The 16694-nt window shown below is 42.7% G+C and overlaps 1 protein-coding gene and 1 long non-coding RNA gene across 3 annotated transcripts; one reads left to right on the top strand and one right to left on the bottom strand.

Moving 5' to 3' along the window:
• The first annotated feature begins 24 nt into the window (after positions 1-24).
• Positions 25-2187, top strand: LOC114357198 (uncharacterized). The gene is made up of 2 exons (XR_003656283.1): positions 25-139; positions 1552-2187. It is a non-coding gene; the product is annotated as an uncharacterized LOC114357198 (long non-coding RNA).
• A 5828-nt stretch (positions 2188-8015) lies between these two features.
• Positions 8016-16441, bottom strand: LOC114357194 (otolith matrix protein 1-like). Of its 2 annotated transcripts, XR_003656282.1 has the most exons (6): positions 16283-16441; positions 11504-11579; positions 10687-10797; positions 9977-10118; positions 8316-8723; positions 8016-8125 (listed from the first exon to the last, which is right to left on the bottom strand). XR_003656282.1 is itself a non-coding variant. In XM_028310701.1 (5 exons), exons 1-5 carry the CDS (start codon positions 16424-16426, stop codon positions 8366-8368), a joined length of 831 nt encoding a protein of 276 aa, XP_028166502.1. In that variant the 5' UTR covers positions 16427-16441; the 3' UTR covers positions 8263-8365. The 2 variants fall into 2 exon arrangements, 1 of the variants encoding a protein (XP_028166502.1); XM_028310701.1 differs by lacking the exon at positions 8016-8125 and having other exon boundaries at positions 8263-8723.
• Positions 16442-16694: the final 253 nt, after the last annotated feature.

Below are 16694 nucleotides of genomic sequence, written 5' to 3'. Positions count from 1 at the left end.
CTTGTCGCAATAGCAATGCCCCTTGCAATGTGCCCCGGTACCCCGCTCAATCTATGTCGTGACCCACGGTGACATCTGATGAGCTGTCAAAACGCACAAAATTGCGATGCCCATTGAAATATGACACTCGGCATATTATGTTGTGACCTTGGACGAATAAACCACTGGACACGAAACCTACAAGATTTCTAAGGAAACACGATCAACCACTTTTTGCGGGGGGAGAGGTTTGACAATTGTCAAATAATGACATTTAGTGCTGGGAAAAGATCGTAATTTTTTATCGATAGTTATGTAAATAAATGAATGAATGAACCTAACGAGATAAATGAATTATGGATTGATTTAATATTGAAAGTTTCTTTAATTGAAAGACTATAATTAATTATTGTATCGTGTTTATTATAATGCCATTGGTAAATCATAGGTACAAATAATATTACAAATTATTCATATAGGTAGGTAACTAGGTGAAATATTTTTTGGCTGTGTTATCATTATCAAATTCGTAAAGCAATAAACAAGTAATATTCTGTTACGATCGACTGCTAACTAGCTTTTGGTCTCAACAAATGTTATAATCTGTCTCACGTCACGGACAAAAGTTTCATCAATAGCCTATTTCTATACATTTCATGAAACACAATTTGATAACATTATGACAATGTATTGCTTTGTAGCGCTTGCAGTACGGATGCACTATCTGAGAATATTTAATTCTTATCTAATGTTGTTGATATTCTTATGTTTAGGTCATTCGAGAAGACCTCCTAGTACTTATTTCAGTTTTGAAGACGTCGGTATATCCTAACTTCATTGATTCCAGAGCAATTTCGCGTTTCCGCTGTAAGCTGGATATTATCTTTGGTCGAAGATGTGTACACAGGGTACCTATCCTGTTGATGAGGGGTATTTCTTTTAGGGTTTTGTGCAGAATCGCGGAATATCCTGTCTCCTTGTTTTGCTTTCATAGATCGTTTCCTTTAAGTCTTAGAGTGGGTGCTTGTGCTTCCTCCTGAATAATGAGGTCTAAATGTCTGAGATTCAGAAAGAAGTCAAGTGATGCTAATTTGAATAATTTCAGTTTCAGTTTGTTTGGTATATCGATAAACTTATCGACATTTTTCAAGCCCTTTACGTCATAAAAAATGAGATGTGAATGAATGAATGAAACCTATAATCCAACCAAATTAAATATGCTACATGTTTTAAGCATTTACATGTACAATGAGTACTTTTTAAAATGACGTAATCATATTTTGTTTACATATCAAATTTTATTTATTTTACGAAAAAATAGCTACTATAATAGATTTAAAATGTACTTACGCGTGATAAGAAACATTTCTTGTGTGACAGGAATAATTTTTGGAATAAAGTACGGCGCATTTACCCATTTTTCGTGATATTTTTACTCTTCGAGAGCTGGCGTCATACTGACAAAGTGACAACCTGACAACATTTACCATGGCTAATTTAGCCATGGTAAGTGCTAGCGGGGTAAAGGCGAAAACGTCACTCGTTACGCGTCCAGTGGTTTATTCGTCCAAGGTTGTGACCTATAGTGACGTACTTCTAATAAACTGTCACAGCGTGACTCACAGCAAGTGATATTTTACGGAGGCAACGAGGGCACTGGGCAATATGACCCTAGTGACCCCACAAGCATAAGTCGTGACCCACGGTGACGATTGTGGTACCCACGGTGGTGAAGAGCTGTCTAAGAGTGTCTCTCAGCAAGTAATCACAAGGCAGTGTGACCATAGTGACCCCACAAGCATAAGTCGTGACCCACGGTGACGATTGTGGTACCCACGGTGGTGAAGAGCTGTCTAAGAGTGACTCTCAGCAAGTAATCACAAGGCAGTGTGACCATAGTGACCCCACAAGCATAAGTCGTGACCCACGGTGACGATTGTGGTACCCACGGTGGTGAAGAGCTGTCTAAGAGTGACTCTCAGCAAGTAATCACAAGGCAGTGTGACCATAGTGACCCCACAAGCATAAGTCGTGACCCACGGTGACGATTGTGGTACCCACGGTGGTGAAGAGCTGTCTAAGAGTGTCTCTCAGCAAGTAATCACAAGGCAGTGTGACCATAGTGACCCCACAAGCATAAGTCGTGACCCACGGTGACGATTGTGGTACCCACGGTGGTGAAGAGCTGTCTAAGAGTGACTCTCAGCAAGTAATCACAAGGCAGTGTGACCATAGTGACCCCACAAGCATAAGTCGTGACCCACGGTGACGATTGTGGTACCCACGGTGGTGAAGAGCTGTCTAAGAGTGACTCTCAGCAAGTAATCACAAGGCAGTGTGACCATAGTGACCCCACAAGCATAAGTCGTGACCCACGGTGATGAAGAGCTGTCTAAGAGTGACTCTCTCAGCAAGTAATCACAAGGCAGTGTGACCATAGTGACCCCACAAGCATAAGTCGTGACCCACGGTGACGATTGTGGTACCCACGGTGGTGAAGAGCTGTCTAAGAGTGACTCTCAGCAAGTAATCACAAGGCAGTGTGACCATAGTGACCCCACAAGCATAAGTCGTGACCCACGGTGACGATTGTGGTACCCACGGTGGTGAAGAGCTGTCTAAAAGTGACTCTCAGCAAGTAATCACAAGGCAGTGTGACCATAGTGACCCCACAAGCATAATTCGTGAACTCGTGACCCACGGTGGCATCTCATGAGCTATCCCAAGAGCGACTTAAGTTCTTCGGAAGCTCGACAGCCTGAATCTTACACAATGCACACATTCAGGGAGCTTAGTGAACTTCGCAAAAAAATCTATGAAGATTCTATTTCTTGAAAGAATCCGCTAGGGGCGTTGTACAATCCGTCATACAGCTGCTGTAGCCAATACAGTCAATACCAACAAAAACGTATATCTAATTTGACGAAACTAATGTATTTAAATTATATCAACGCAAGGAAGGGAATCGCTAGTGAAATGTAATAGCTATAAACTAGATTAAGGTGTATATAATTATTATATAACTTTTATATAAATACAACTAGGTAATGGTAGACTAAGATTGTTAGAGGCAAATGGTTTTGTTTTAGGAAATCTCATTTTTAATTTTATAAGATGGTTGAGATGCTATATGAATTAACAAATGATGTTGTATGGAAATAGACATTGGTCAAGAAATTAAAGGAGAACTGGGAAAATTGTACCTATTATTACTTATTTCTTTTCTGCGATCTACATTCAACTTTTGGTCTATTACATTTTGATCACCTGGCTTTGATCACCCATGGATAAGATGACCTGGGTGACAATAAATTATTATTTTAGTTTCATTTGATCACCTTTAAATAAATCCCACCTCCTCTGCCCTCTGAATAGTCAGTCACATGTCCAATTGTTGTACTTACATATTTTGTTTTGTAACATTCATGATATTTTCTAAAAACCGCAACAAACAAATTGGACATGTGACTATTCAGAGGAGGTGTGATTTATTTATAATTATGTCATCAAAGGAAAGTAAAATAATAATTTAACTGGAATCCACTTTGATCACCCAGGCTATCTTATCCATGGGTGATCAAACGACACCAAACTGTCGCTTGGAGTCTACTTTGGGTGATCGAAGTGGAATAGACCCAATTCAAACCCTATATTAGTACTACTTAAGCACGTTTTCAGGGCACTTATACACATGTATATCATGAACCTCCATTCCATCTCAAAGATCAACCATTTTGAGGTTCCAAACTACTCACAAACTTTCGCTTTTATAATATTAGTGTGATCTTGGGACTCTTTTTTGCATTTTATTATTTTCCTTTAAAACGTGTGGTCAATTTTTCCTGTTCTCCCGTATTACACTACACTGTAGTAGAATGTGCTCTATTTGTGGGGGCGTAAGGTGCATAATAGCCAAATAGATATTTCAGTGATTGATATTTGTAATTTTTTACTGCCTACGTCGAAATAAAAAATAATGTTTACCCCCATTTATTCACTGTTGTTTTTTTTTTAATCAAAATAATGCATTTTGAAGCTTGTTCAATCTACATAAAGTTTGAAATATGGTGGCAACACTGCCGCCGGTAGAGGTATATTCACACTGTAACGGGTCGTACGCGGGGCGTTGGTGGTAAGTGTAAAATCCCAAAAAATATTGTCTATACGTCTGTTACGTCATTGGTAATGTTCGTGTAAAATGTATATTGTATGTACCAGGTTATTCTCTTGTATACAAACAAGAATGATGTAAGCCCTGCGGACGCCCCGCAATGGTGTGAATACACTTTTGAAATTTGTACAAGTACGTGTGTATATGGAACGGTTTGGAACCAATAAAATGATTGAAATTTATTTTAAATTGTTTTAGTTATTGGCTGGAAATCACTAAGTCTGGTCGCGGTGCACGTAGAATTTTGTCCAATGACCCCAAGCTACCTATCCTTATCGCTCGCGCGTAATTATATTGCTGTCGCGACTGTGCGACGCAACTTTGTTGTCACGCGCCAACTAGTGAGCTCAATCAAGGAAACCCTCGCGGTTTTCAAAGCAAGCTACCGTCTTTTTAATAATCGTGTCACACAATTGGAGTATTCGTAGATAGAATACGAAGGAAGGAGTAGGTATTTGTTTCTAAGATACCGCTCTTGTAACATATATTATACACATATTATTTTTATCTTTTCTTCGAATATTGGAGACGAAAGTTATATTCAACCAGTGTACCTACAGTCGACAGCGCATCAAACTCAACACTTTTGCACCAAACTAGCTCGTATTACAACTATACTAAGACAGTGTTTGGCTTGATGCGCCGGCGCATGTGTTATCAATGAAGGTGTGTTGTATTTTTACACAAATAATGTGTTCATTAATGTTTTTACATTCGAATTCTAAGATAGTTAAGGAATAGTTCCTATTCAACAATACGGATCGATTACTATAAATAATGTAAATACAGGGTGTTAGGTAAATGGGTATATGATCCGACACTAGCCCATGTTAACATGGGCATATAAATGGTATGGTGAAGTCAGAAAATTGATATCTTCATTTTAATCATATTAATTTTCATACAAACCGGATTTTATAAAATTTATTTTGTATGAAAATTAAAAAAATTAAAATGATGATATCAAATTTCTGACTTCACCATACCATTTATATGCCTACTAGCTTTCCGCCCGCGGCTTCGCCCGCGTGGAATTTTGTCTGTCACAGAAAAACTTTATCGCGCGCGTCCCTGTTTCAAAAACCGGGATAAAAACTATCCTATGTTCTTTCCCGGGACTCAAACTATCTCTATGCCAAATTTCATCAAAATCGGTTGCGAGGTTTAAGCGGGAAAGCGTAACAGACAGACAGACAGACAGACAGACAGACAGACAGACAGACAGAGTTACTTTCGCATTTATAATATTAGTTGGGATGTTAACATGGGCTAGTGTCGACTCATATACCCATTTACCTAACACCCTGTATAGTCTGGCACACAACTGGCGTGAACATGACGTGACCGTGACGCGACAGTTACGCGTCGTGGCGTGTGTTGCGATAGTAATGCCGTGGTAATGCGTAGTGATCGTGACGTGACTGTGGCGTGAAAGTTACGCGACGTGTCCGTGACGTGACGGTTGCGCGACGTGATCGATCGTGCTGAGATGAAAGTTTGGGAATGGAATGTTGCCATTGAAAGCAATTTCCAACCTAGTATTTTTTAAATAACGTCACATTATAATTATAATAATCAGCAAATGATATGAATTTACAATAATTGTTATTGCAGGACGTGGAATAGGTCGGTTTTATTTACATTTGTACTGTAACTTATTACTTAGGTATAGTGTTGCATTTTATAAATATTGTACGAATAAACTTTATGAACTAATTATGTTTTTGTATTTATTTCTGACTAGGTCTAGCGCTTAGGGTGAGGCTAAGAACTTATGGCGCGATTTTCACCGGCGGTTGCGGGCCCGCAGCTTCTGTAGAATGCAGATACTTATGTAAAAACTAATGCACAACTCACGACGCGGTTTTCGCCCGCAGCGGGCGCGGTTGTATGCGGGCGACCATTTTGTACCAGTGACGTGAGTTCTTAGAATAACCGCGCAAATAACCGCTCCCGTGACTTTTGAAATAAAACCGCATTTCACAACCGCCGTGAGTTTTTAGCCTGACATTGACGTAATATGACGGAACAGAGCTTCAATCTGAAGTCTCGCTGACGTTTAATTGTCACAAAATCACCCTACCATACCTCAGGTGCTGACGGAGTTAAGCGCTAAACGTATACTTAACAGTGCACGCAACTTCGCGTGAAAATCGTTTTCGACCAAGTTCTCTCATTTATTTAATGCAAAGTTAGCTGAAAATCACTAAGTCTGGTCGCGGAGCACGTAGAATTTTGTCCAATGACGCCAAGCTACCTAACCTTATCGCTCGCGCATAATTATATTGCTGTCGCGACTGTGCGACGGGCGCCCGCAGTGAGTGTGTGCGAGCGCGACAGCAACATAATTACGCGCGAGCGATAAGGATGGGTAGCTTGGGGTCATTGGACAAAATTCTACGTGCTCACGGACCAAGCTTTAGTTGTTAAGTTCTCTGACATTATCCAACATTTTGCGTAATTTTCTCAATTTTTCATTCAAATTCCTTAAATAACTGCAGAAATATCCAAATAAATAAAACGACAAATTACGAAACTGTATTTATTTATTAAAATCACAAAAATATAAATTTTAACTTTATGCTCTACTGTTACCTGCACAAATACACACAATACTTATACACTAATGTCCATTATACTTCATTATTACTTAAATGTTAAAAGGCCTTCTAGTACAACATTATTTTCATATTAGTACAGTCAGCGCCAAATAGTTCGTGACACCCAAAGTAGCCAAAAGAAAATCGGCAAGATTTGGAGCGAGATCAAACGCGAAGCTCAAGACCGAACGCGATGGAGGACTGTTGTGAACGCCCTCTGCCCCATCTATGGGACATAGGACCTTAAGTCAAGTCAAAGTAGCCAAAAAGTTCGCAACACGTCTTTGTTACAATGAGGGCTATCGTTTTAGCGCTCACCAGTTGGCGCCACTGTAGAGTAAGGACCTGTCACTTGCTAGTAGCGAAGACAGTGGCGCCAACTTGTGAGCGCTAAAGTGGTAGGAGGACTATCGCATTTGCACTCATCAGGATGGCGCCACTATAGAGTAAGGTACTGTCAATCGCCTCATTGGAATAAGGTGGTATCAACTTTTTGGTCACTAGGTATCACGAACTAATTGATACTGACTGTTCTTTATCTTAATTTTGTACATTCACTATTTTATCGGTGTAATACATATTTTTAACCTGCCTGAATTACTACTGGACTGAAAAACATTTACATTCATAATGAAATAACTAAAAAGACACAGAAACGTCTTTTGATATGGCAATAAAGAAATAGCCATATTTTTAATGGTAATACCATCACAAAATAACTAATTCCTCAATTTAGACTGTTTTACTAAGAAATTAAGTTGAAAGTTCACTAAGGTACATAATCTGTGGTACTTCGATTTGGCGGCCATATTAACCAACCTCAAATGTCAAATTGCATCAATCCATTATGGACTTTGGGCCTGAAGAAATAGAATCCATTGCAGAAATTAGTTATTTTGTGTACCTACAGTGACAGCACATCATACTTTAAATTTTTGTTCCAAAATGGCACCTATGGGTCTCTAGCTATGGGTCAACTAGCGCTCAACTCAGTAACTGAGGCATGGGAGCAGCACGGGAGGAGTGACATTGACATAATATGACGTGACAAAGCGTACAAATCTATACTAATATTATAAATGCGAAAATAACTCTGTCTGTCTGTCTCGCTTTCACGCCTAAACCACTGAACCGATTTTGATGAAATTTGGCATAGAGACAGTTCGAGTCCCGGGAAAGGACATAGGATAGTTTTTATCCCGGTTTTTGAAACAGGGACGCGCGCGATAAAGTTTTTCTGTGACAGACAAAATTCCACGCGGGCGAAGCGAAGCCGTGGGCGGAAAGCTAGTAGAGCATATCTGAAGTCTCGCTAACGTCTCAAAAACACCCTCCTGGCACTGATTTAAGCGCTTGACTTATAAATACAACCTACTTAACGGCCGGTTCACACATGTCTCCGTTTTACTGTTCCGTTTTATCGTGTACGTTTTTTTTTCGTCGATGTATGTATTACTGTATACAGAATACTGTGTCATGTGTGAAGTCGCTCATACAACTACATACGCCATCGACGAAAAAAATCGTACACGATAAAACGGAGACAATATGTGTGAACCGGCCGTAAGATGCCACATTGCTTTCTTGATGTGCTGTTGGTCATACTCTAAACTCGCTAATACACCACGAATCTGGCCATCAGTCCCATAACTGCCATGGTCATGACTGACATAATATTCCTATTGGCCAAACCATTCACCCCCGGAATAATTCCAGGAGTGGGTGTGGTCGCTGCACTGGTGCACGCCTCCAAATGGGTGAATAAGTTGATGTAGTTCCTAGCCGGTTGATGGGAGACGAACACGTTAGGTTCTGTCAAGCCTACGGTGGAGTCCTTGAACAGAAGGTCGCTGGTCCCGTCGAAGGGATCGTAGATGTGCATGTTGATGAGTTGTTCAGAGACAGCGTTGTAGCCGAAATGCTCGTCGATCGCGTCCAAGAAGACGTTGATGCTGTTGAAGATTGGGTCGTTTCTGAAAAGAATTTGGGAACCATTAGATTCTATTGATATTAGAGCTAGCCGAGGGGCGGAACGAGTGAGCGGTCGCTCTAGGCATCTAACAAAGGCGCTACATCTTTCTACCGTTTTCTGTTGTCTTACATAATAGAGAAGTCAAGTCAGTCTTTTAACCATAGTGATTGTTTTTTCACAATATCTCAAACGCTAGAAAGGAGGATGCCACTTATCAAGTGTCTGCCTTCATCATCATCATCATCATCATCTCAGCCATAGGACGTCCACTGCTGAACATAGGCCTCCCCCAGTGCTTTCCATGTTGCCCGGTTGGTAGCGGCCTGCGTCCAACGCCTTCCTGCTACCTTTATGAGGTCGTCGGTCCAGACTTCTGCCTTGGTTCAGACAAATCGTAGATCCTGGAAATCTGAGTTTCGTGAGCATCCACCCTGAGTATAAAGGTCGTGTGTCACTATCAAGTCTCGAAAAATAGTAGATCTAAGACAAGTCTACGCAAGAACCACATTCCAAGTCTATCTCCATTCTTCTAAAGACTGATTATTTCTGGTCCTGTTAACACAAGATGTTCTTACCTTCTTGTCAGGATGTTAGCGTCATAATTCTTACTTATAGACGTAGTCTCCTGAATATTATCTTTCAGATCTAGGGAAGGCTGTTATGATCATGGGCGTACCGGAAGCTGGGTACGCCCATGGCTAAGGTGTAGTGTTCTTACCTTCTCGTCAGGACCTCGGCATCCACCACATGCGCGATAAGACAGCAACGATGTTGGTACTTCTAAAGTACCAACATCGTTGCTGTCTTATATCACTGCACCTACCTATGTACGCTGTATTACTGTGCAGGAGACTGGCACCGGCTGAAAACCAGCGCTGCATGGACCTAGTGCCGTACAGCTTACGCTGAGCCGGATGCCCTTGTCACCTTATTTTTAATTGTTAAGCTGTGTTAAAGTTGTATTTTTTTGTTATGGTGACAATAAAGGTTTATTTATTTTATTTAAAGTGCTTTCTGTTCCTTTTAATAGATACAAGCTACCTTCTCGTGAGGACCACGGCATCATTTAAAGGTCCTGATATTCTCTTGAAGATAGTCTTTCTTCCTTTTTGGTCTAGGACTGCTATGGTGTAAAGCTTCAACCACACCATAGGCATGGACGCGTGGACTGTCATGGATCGCGCGACCTGTCATTGGCCTATGATCGCGCCGGCGATGGCGATCTGCATGCGTTCGTGCTTAAGTCTTTCTTACCTTCTCGTGAGGACTTCAGCGTCAACCACGTGCGCGATGAGGCAGCCATCATCGATGTTGGTACCAGGGAACAGCGCCAGGGTGTTGTTGGAGCACAACGCGCGGAATCGCGTGCCGTCAATGTTCAGAGCTCGCAGTTGTGCTGTGACAGAATTTAAATGTGACTTTTTCATTCTTTCTTTCAAAGGCAACATTTTTCAGAAATTAAGCATGTTTTTGTGATTCTAAATGCCAGTTTTATACGACAAAGAAGATACGTTTTCGACCGCATCTACATAATATAGTGAAAATTACTGTTGGGTTCTAGGTAGGTATTTGCCATTTGTTTTTGCCAGTAACCACTTGCATCATTCATTAAAAAATTGAGTAAAGATTAATGGTTAAGTACTTGGAGTAATGCTTGGAGTAACCAGATCATATTTACAAACGATGCTTGCATAAGTGAAGCAGAAAATCGAACGCACAGCGTTGAATAGAGCTCTGTGATTGGTTCGTGTGTCACCCTGTGCATGCACGCGCACTGTGAGACCTCACAGTAATGTTTGTGCTTATGGGCATAGGCCGGTTCTATTCGATTTGCTAAGCTTTGGCCGTCTCAGAACGATAACATTTAGTAACTTTGTAATGTAGGAAAATACTTGAAATAGTAAATCTCATCTCAGTCTCATGTTTCCAATTATTTTTTTTTCTAAGGTTCTCTTCATGCTTACCGTCAATGTTTTGCAACTCGACGACAGCGACATCTGTGTGCTCGCTGGCGAGGCAGCTGACGGATCCTTGGTTCCCGAAGAACAGGTTGGAGGAGTTGAAGGCACAGGTGACTGGAAGAAGAAAAAAATGCAATTACTTAAGTACCTCACTCCCTATCAACATTTTTTAACATCGATCTCGTAGGTAATACGGTACAAGTCATAGATCGTTTCTCGTTTCATCAACGAAGACGCGCCCCACCATTCTTCAGCTAATGTTTGAGTGTTATCGGTACACGCTAAATTATCCACGCACACAATGTACATAATAATGCCGCTCGGATTGCTCGGATCAAACTCCCCGCACCCCGCGCTTCCTTCGACCAAAAATTGGTGGGGCGCGTCGTCGTGGATGAAACGATCTATAGAAGCTCAGAAGTTGACTACAAGCAACAGCAGTAGACGACGTGTCGCGATGTCGTCGCGACGGAAACTACTGTAGCGTTCGCTACAGACGCGTTGAAGCTACTCGTATTTCATATAAATACAATAGAAACCCAGTCCCACCTCTCGTTCCCACCGCTGCAACTCCTGTGTAGCCAGGATCTACAGCTTGACCGCCATAAAAACCCAACCAGTGAAGGTCAAGTTTGTCCCGGGGGAAAGTTAAACTGTCATTGGACCCGCAACGAAATTAATCAGAAGAACATAGGAGGAGTTCGAAGTTAAGGTTCGACTTCCCTCCGTTGCAAAGCGGATGAGACGCGTGGTCTGCTGCTGCTGCGTGTAGTCAGTCGGATTCGAACTTGTACTTTTACCTTTTAGATACTATACTCACAGTTTGAAACGTCAGTTCCGTTGAGTACGCTGAGGTTGGGTCTGCAAGCCGTACACAGGGTCGTGGCGTCGAATTGCTGAAAAAACGAAAGATTATTTTATGAAATTGCTCGTGAAGGAAGCAGGTCTAGGAAACGTCAATTTCCCTTTCATCGTTTGCGCACAGTATTTAGTTAGTTTATTAGGCGCAATAATTAATTAGCAAACGCAGAGAGACACGAGTAATTAAATAGGTACTCAGGTACTTAAATAGGTAAGTATTATGTTAGGATATAGAGAAAACCACACAAAAGTTTAATCCCGGTTTTTGAAATAGGATGCGCGCGATATTCTTAATTTTTGTGATAGACCAATAGCACGAATAGCCACGCACAAGGCTAAATAAAGAATTTAGATTCTATTGAAGGCTAACCCTCTCTGATGTTTTGCCATGCCTTTGCAGGGTGTCACATGTACCTCATATTCCATGACTAAACAATTTAAATTTGAAAAACAAAACCACTGTGTGGTAAAGGAAACTGACCTTTCCACGTTTGACGAGGCATCCCTTTTCTTTAGATTTGTGGCAATATGGCCGAGTTGGTTTCTTTTCACCAACCTAACAGTAAAATGTCAGTTAATAAGTTTCAGTACCTAATGCTGCCAATAGGAAAGCGCTTAAGTATTAGATTTTTATTGAGTGGACAAACTCTTATTTGTATCTAGTATGTCTACCTCAATGACCGAAATAAATCTTCACTAGAAGAATTCGATAGGGTTTATGTCTGAAGACTGACTTTACTTAGCAAAAGCAGGTCGCCAAAAGTATCAAGTTGCAGTGCAGCAGTGGGAACGAGAGGTACTTAAGTGAGAATAGTTAGTTCTGTTTCTTCCTTGACAGTTTTGACACACAATAACACACAATACTTTCATAATATACAAATATTTTATTTACTCACCGTTTACGCATAAGTACACCTTCAAATACTTACAAATTGGTAACAATTAAATCGGTAAACATTATATTGCTTTGTCTGCGGGTTCACACTAGGAATAACCTGTGTCGTGGGCACCCAGTGGTGCTATGTAACCAGTACAGCGACAGATATAACGTGACGTTTCAAAGCCATGCGTAATTACATACAAACGTGTTAAAGTTCCTCTGTGGTTGAGGATTCCGGGTGAAGCACGCTTCCACCTTCGGCCTGATCATCACCTTCCATCAGGTCAAGAGAAAATTCTTGTTTAACTTACATCCGAGGCGTCCGAGATGGTGTGCGAGTGGTGCTAAAAGTGTGCTTTCGTGGCCTCTTACTAAAGGCCTTATAAAGAAGCTGGAAGTTGTGTTGTGTGCTGTAGAAAGGGCTATGCTCGCTGATGACTGTGTTCTCTCTGTCTGTTTCCCTATAAAGTCTATCTTCTGTCTCTCTCCACTTACGTCAGAAGCGTCGGAGATGGTGTGCGAGTGGTGCAGCGCGCCCGGTGCGCACGCGCCGCTGAAGAACTCTCCGACCGCGCGCTGGTAGTTGCACTGCGTGGAGCTGATGACTGTTGTCTCTGTCTGGCTCCTTATAAAGTGTATGTTTTGTCTCTCTTTCTACTTACGTCAAAGCCACTCATACCGCGCGCTCTGCGGGAAATGGATCGACGAGCTGATGGATGACTCTGCTTTCTCTGTCTGTCTCCCTATAAAGTCTATTTTTTGTCTCTCTTTCTATTTACGTCAGAGCCACTCCTACCGCGCGCTGGTAGTTACCTACTCTGCAACGAGCTGATGGATGACTCTGCTTACTTTGTCTGTCTCCTTATAAAGTCTATCTTTTGTCTCTCTCTCTCTCTCTACTTTACCTCAGAGCCAATCCTACCACGTGCTGGTAGTTACACTGTAGCAAGCTGATATCTATTCTTGAGGTTGAGAGCCATCTGCGCTCACCTATTGTCCGATGAAGCTGAAAAAGCCGCTCACGGCTAAAAGTAAGGTCCATCCAAAAAAAAAAAAATATCTGTTCTCTCTCGCTATCTCATCATAGAGCATATTTTTTAGTCTCTCTTTCTACTTACGTCAGAGCGACTCCCACTGATGACTGTGACACTGATGACTTTACTTTCCCTGTCTGTCTCCTTATAAAATCTATTTTTTTTATCCACAACGAGGAAGCTCTTGGCCTGTATCTCACCTGATGGTAAGTGACGATCAGGCCGAAGGTGGAAGCGAGCTTCACCCGGAATCCTCAACCACAGAGGAACTGGCTATCTTACCTCTAACTGCCGGAACACAACAATTTCTCTCTCTCTCTCTCCACTTACGTCCGAGGCGTCGGAGATGGTGTGCGAGTGGTGCAGCGCGCCCGGTGCGCACGCGCCGCTGAAGAACTCTCCGACCGCGCGCTGGTAGTTGCACTGCGTGGAGCTGATGACTGTTGTCTCTGTCTCTCTCCTTACTAAGTCTATCTTTTATCTCTCTCTCCACTTACATCAGAAGCGTCAGATATGGAGGTCGAGCTGATATTGTTGCTGACACTAAAGGCCTTATAAAGAAGCTGGAAGTTGAACAGTGTGCTATGGAAAGGGCTATGCTCGCTGATGACTGTGTTCTCTCTGTCTGTCTCCCTATAAAGCCTATCTTCTGTCCCTCTCCACTTAGGTACGTCCGAGGCATCAGATATGGAGGTCGAGCTGATATTGTTGCTGACACTAAAGGCCTTATAAAGAAGCTAGAAGTTGAACAGTGTGCTATGGAAAGGGCTTTGCTCGCTGATAATTGAGTTCTCTCTGTCTCCCTCCTTATCAAGTCTATCTTTTGTCTCTCTCTGTCTGTTTCCCTATAAAGCCTATCTTCTCTCTCCACTTACGTCCGAAGCGTCGGAGATGGTGTGCGAGTGGTGCAGCGCGCCCGGTGCGCACGCGCCGGTGAAGAACTCTCCGACCGCGCGCTGGTAGTTGCACTGCGACGAGCTGATGACTGTTGTCTCTGTCTGTCTCCCTATAAAGCCTATGTTTTCTCTCTCTCTCTCTCTCTCTACTATGGCTCTGACGTACCATTCCCACCGATGGTAGTTGCACTGGGTGGAGCTGATGACTGTTATCTCTGTCTCTCTCCTTACTAAGTCTACCTTTTGTCTCTCTTTCCACTTACGTCAGAGCCACTCCCACCGCTGGTAGTTGTACTGGGTAGAACTGATGACTCTGCTTTCTCTGTCTGTCTCCCAAGTTTCTTACGTGGCCTCTCACTAAAGACCTTCAAGAAGCTGAAAGCTGCACAGTGTGCTATGGAGATGGCTATGCTCGCTGATGACTCTCTGTCTGTCTCCTTATCAAGTCTATCTTTTGTCTCTCTCTGTCTGTCTCCCTATAAAGTCTATCTTCTGTCTCTCTCCACTTACGTCCGAGGCGTCGGAGATGGTGTGCGAGTGGTGCAGCGCGCCCGGTGCGCACGCGCCGCTGAAGAACTCTCCGACCGCGCGCTGGTAGTTGCACTGCGACGAGCTGATGACTGTTGTCTCTGTCTGGCTCCTTATAAAGTGTATGTTCTGTCTCTCTCTATACTTACTTCGTAGAGATTGTGGTCGAGCTGATATCAACTAAAGTATTTCTTTCGTGGCCTGTCATTAAAGACCTTATTAAGAAGCTGAATGTTGCACAGTGTGCTATGGAAAGGGCTATGCTCGTTAATGACCTCAGAGCCACTCATACCGCGCGCTTGTAGTTTCCCTGCAGCGAGCTGATGTCTATACTCTCTCTCTGTCTCATCATAGAGCACATTTTTTGTCTCTCTTTCTACTTACGTCAGAGCGACTCCCACTGATGACTGTGACACTGATGACTTTACTTTCCCTGTCTCCTTATAAAGTCTATTAAATTTTAGTCTCTCTCTTTCTCCACTTACGTCCAAGGCGTCAAAGATGGAGGTCGAGCTGATTTTGTATGTTTTCGTCAACTAAAGTGTTTTTTCGTGACCTCTCACTAAGACCTTCAAAAAGCTGGAAGTTGTGTTGTGTGCTATAGAAAGTTTTTTTTTTCTCTCTGTCTGTCTCCCTATAAAGTTTCTCCCTATGTTTTGTCTCTTTCTCTTTACTTACGTCAGCCACTCCTACCGCGCGCTGGTAGTTACTCTGCGACGAGCTGATGACTCTGCTTTCTCTTTCTGTCACCTTATAAAGTCTATCTTTTGTCTCTCTCCCTCTTTCTCTCTCTCTCCCTCTCTCTCTCCCTCTCTCTCTCTCTCCCTCTCTCCACTTACGTCCGAAGCGTCGGAGATGGTGTGCGAGTGACAGAAGAACTCTCCGACAGCGCGCTGGTAGTTGCACTGCGTGGAGCTGATGACTGTTGTCTCTGTCTCTCTCCTTCCTAAGTCTACCTTTTGTCTCTCTTTCCACTTACGTCAGAGCCACTCCCACCGCTGGTAGTTGCACCGGGTGGAGCTGATGACTCTGCTTTTTCTGTCTGTCTCCCTAGTTTCTTACGTGGCCTCTCACTAAAGACCTTCAAAAAGCTGAAAGTTGCACAGTGTGCGATGGAGATGCTATGCTCGCTGATGACTGTGTTCTCTCTGTCTGTCTCCCTATAAAGTCTATTTCTCTCTCCACTTAGGTACATCCGAGGCATCAGATATGGAGGTCGAGCTGATATTGTTGCTGACACTAAAGGCCTTATAAAGAAGCTAGAAGTTGAACAGTGTGCTATGAAAAGGGCTTTGCTCGCTGATGACTGTGTTCTCTCTATCTCCTTATCAAGTCTATCTTTTGTCTCTCTCTGTCTGTCTCCCTATAAAGTCTATTTTTCTCTCCCTCTCTCCACTTACGTCCGAAGCGTCGGAGATGGTGTGCGAGTGGTGCAGCGCGCCCGGTGCGCACGCGCCGCTGAAGAACTCTCCGACCGCGCGCTGGTAGTTGCACTGCGACGAGCTGATGACTGTTGTCTCTGTCTGGCTCCTTATAAAGTACATGTTCTGTCTCTCTCTATACTTAACTCGCAGAGATTGTGGTCGAGCTGATATCAACTAAAGTATTTCTTTCGTGGCCTGTCATTAAAGACCTTATTAAGAAACTGAATGTTGCACAGTGTGCTATGGAAAGGGTTATGCTCGCTGATGACCTCAGAGCCACTCCTACCGCGCGCTTGTAGTTTCCCTGCAGCGAGCTGATGTCTATACTCTCTCTCTGTCTCATCATAGAGCACATTTTTTGTCTCTCTTTCTACTTACGTCAGAGCGA

This window comes from Ostrinia furnacalis, unplaced genomic scaffold (assembly GCF_004193835.3).
Source record: "Ostrinia furnacalis isolate ACB-3 unplaced genomic scaffold, ASM419383v2 OfSCF3063, whole genome shotgun sequence".
Classification (NCBI taxonomy): domain Eukaryota; kingdom Metazoa; phylum Arthropoda; class Insecta; order Lepidoptera; family Crambidae; genus Ostrinia; species Ostrinia furnacalis.
This window is presented reverse-complemented; position numbering and strand designations above follow the sequence as displayed.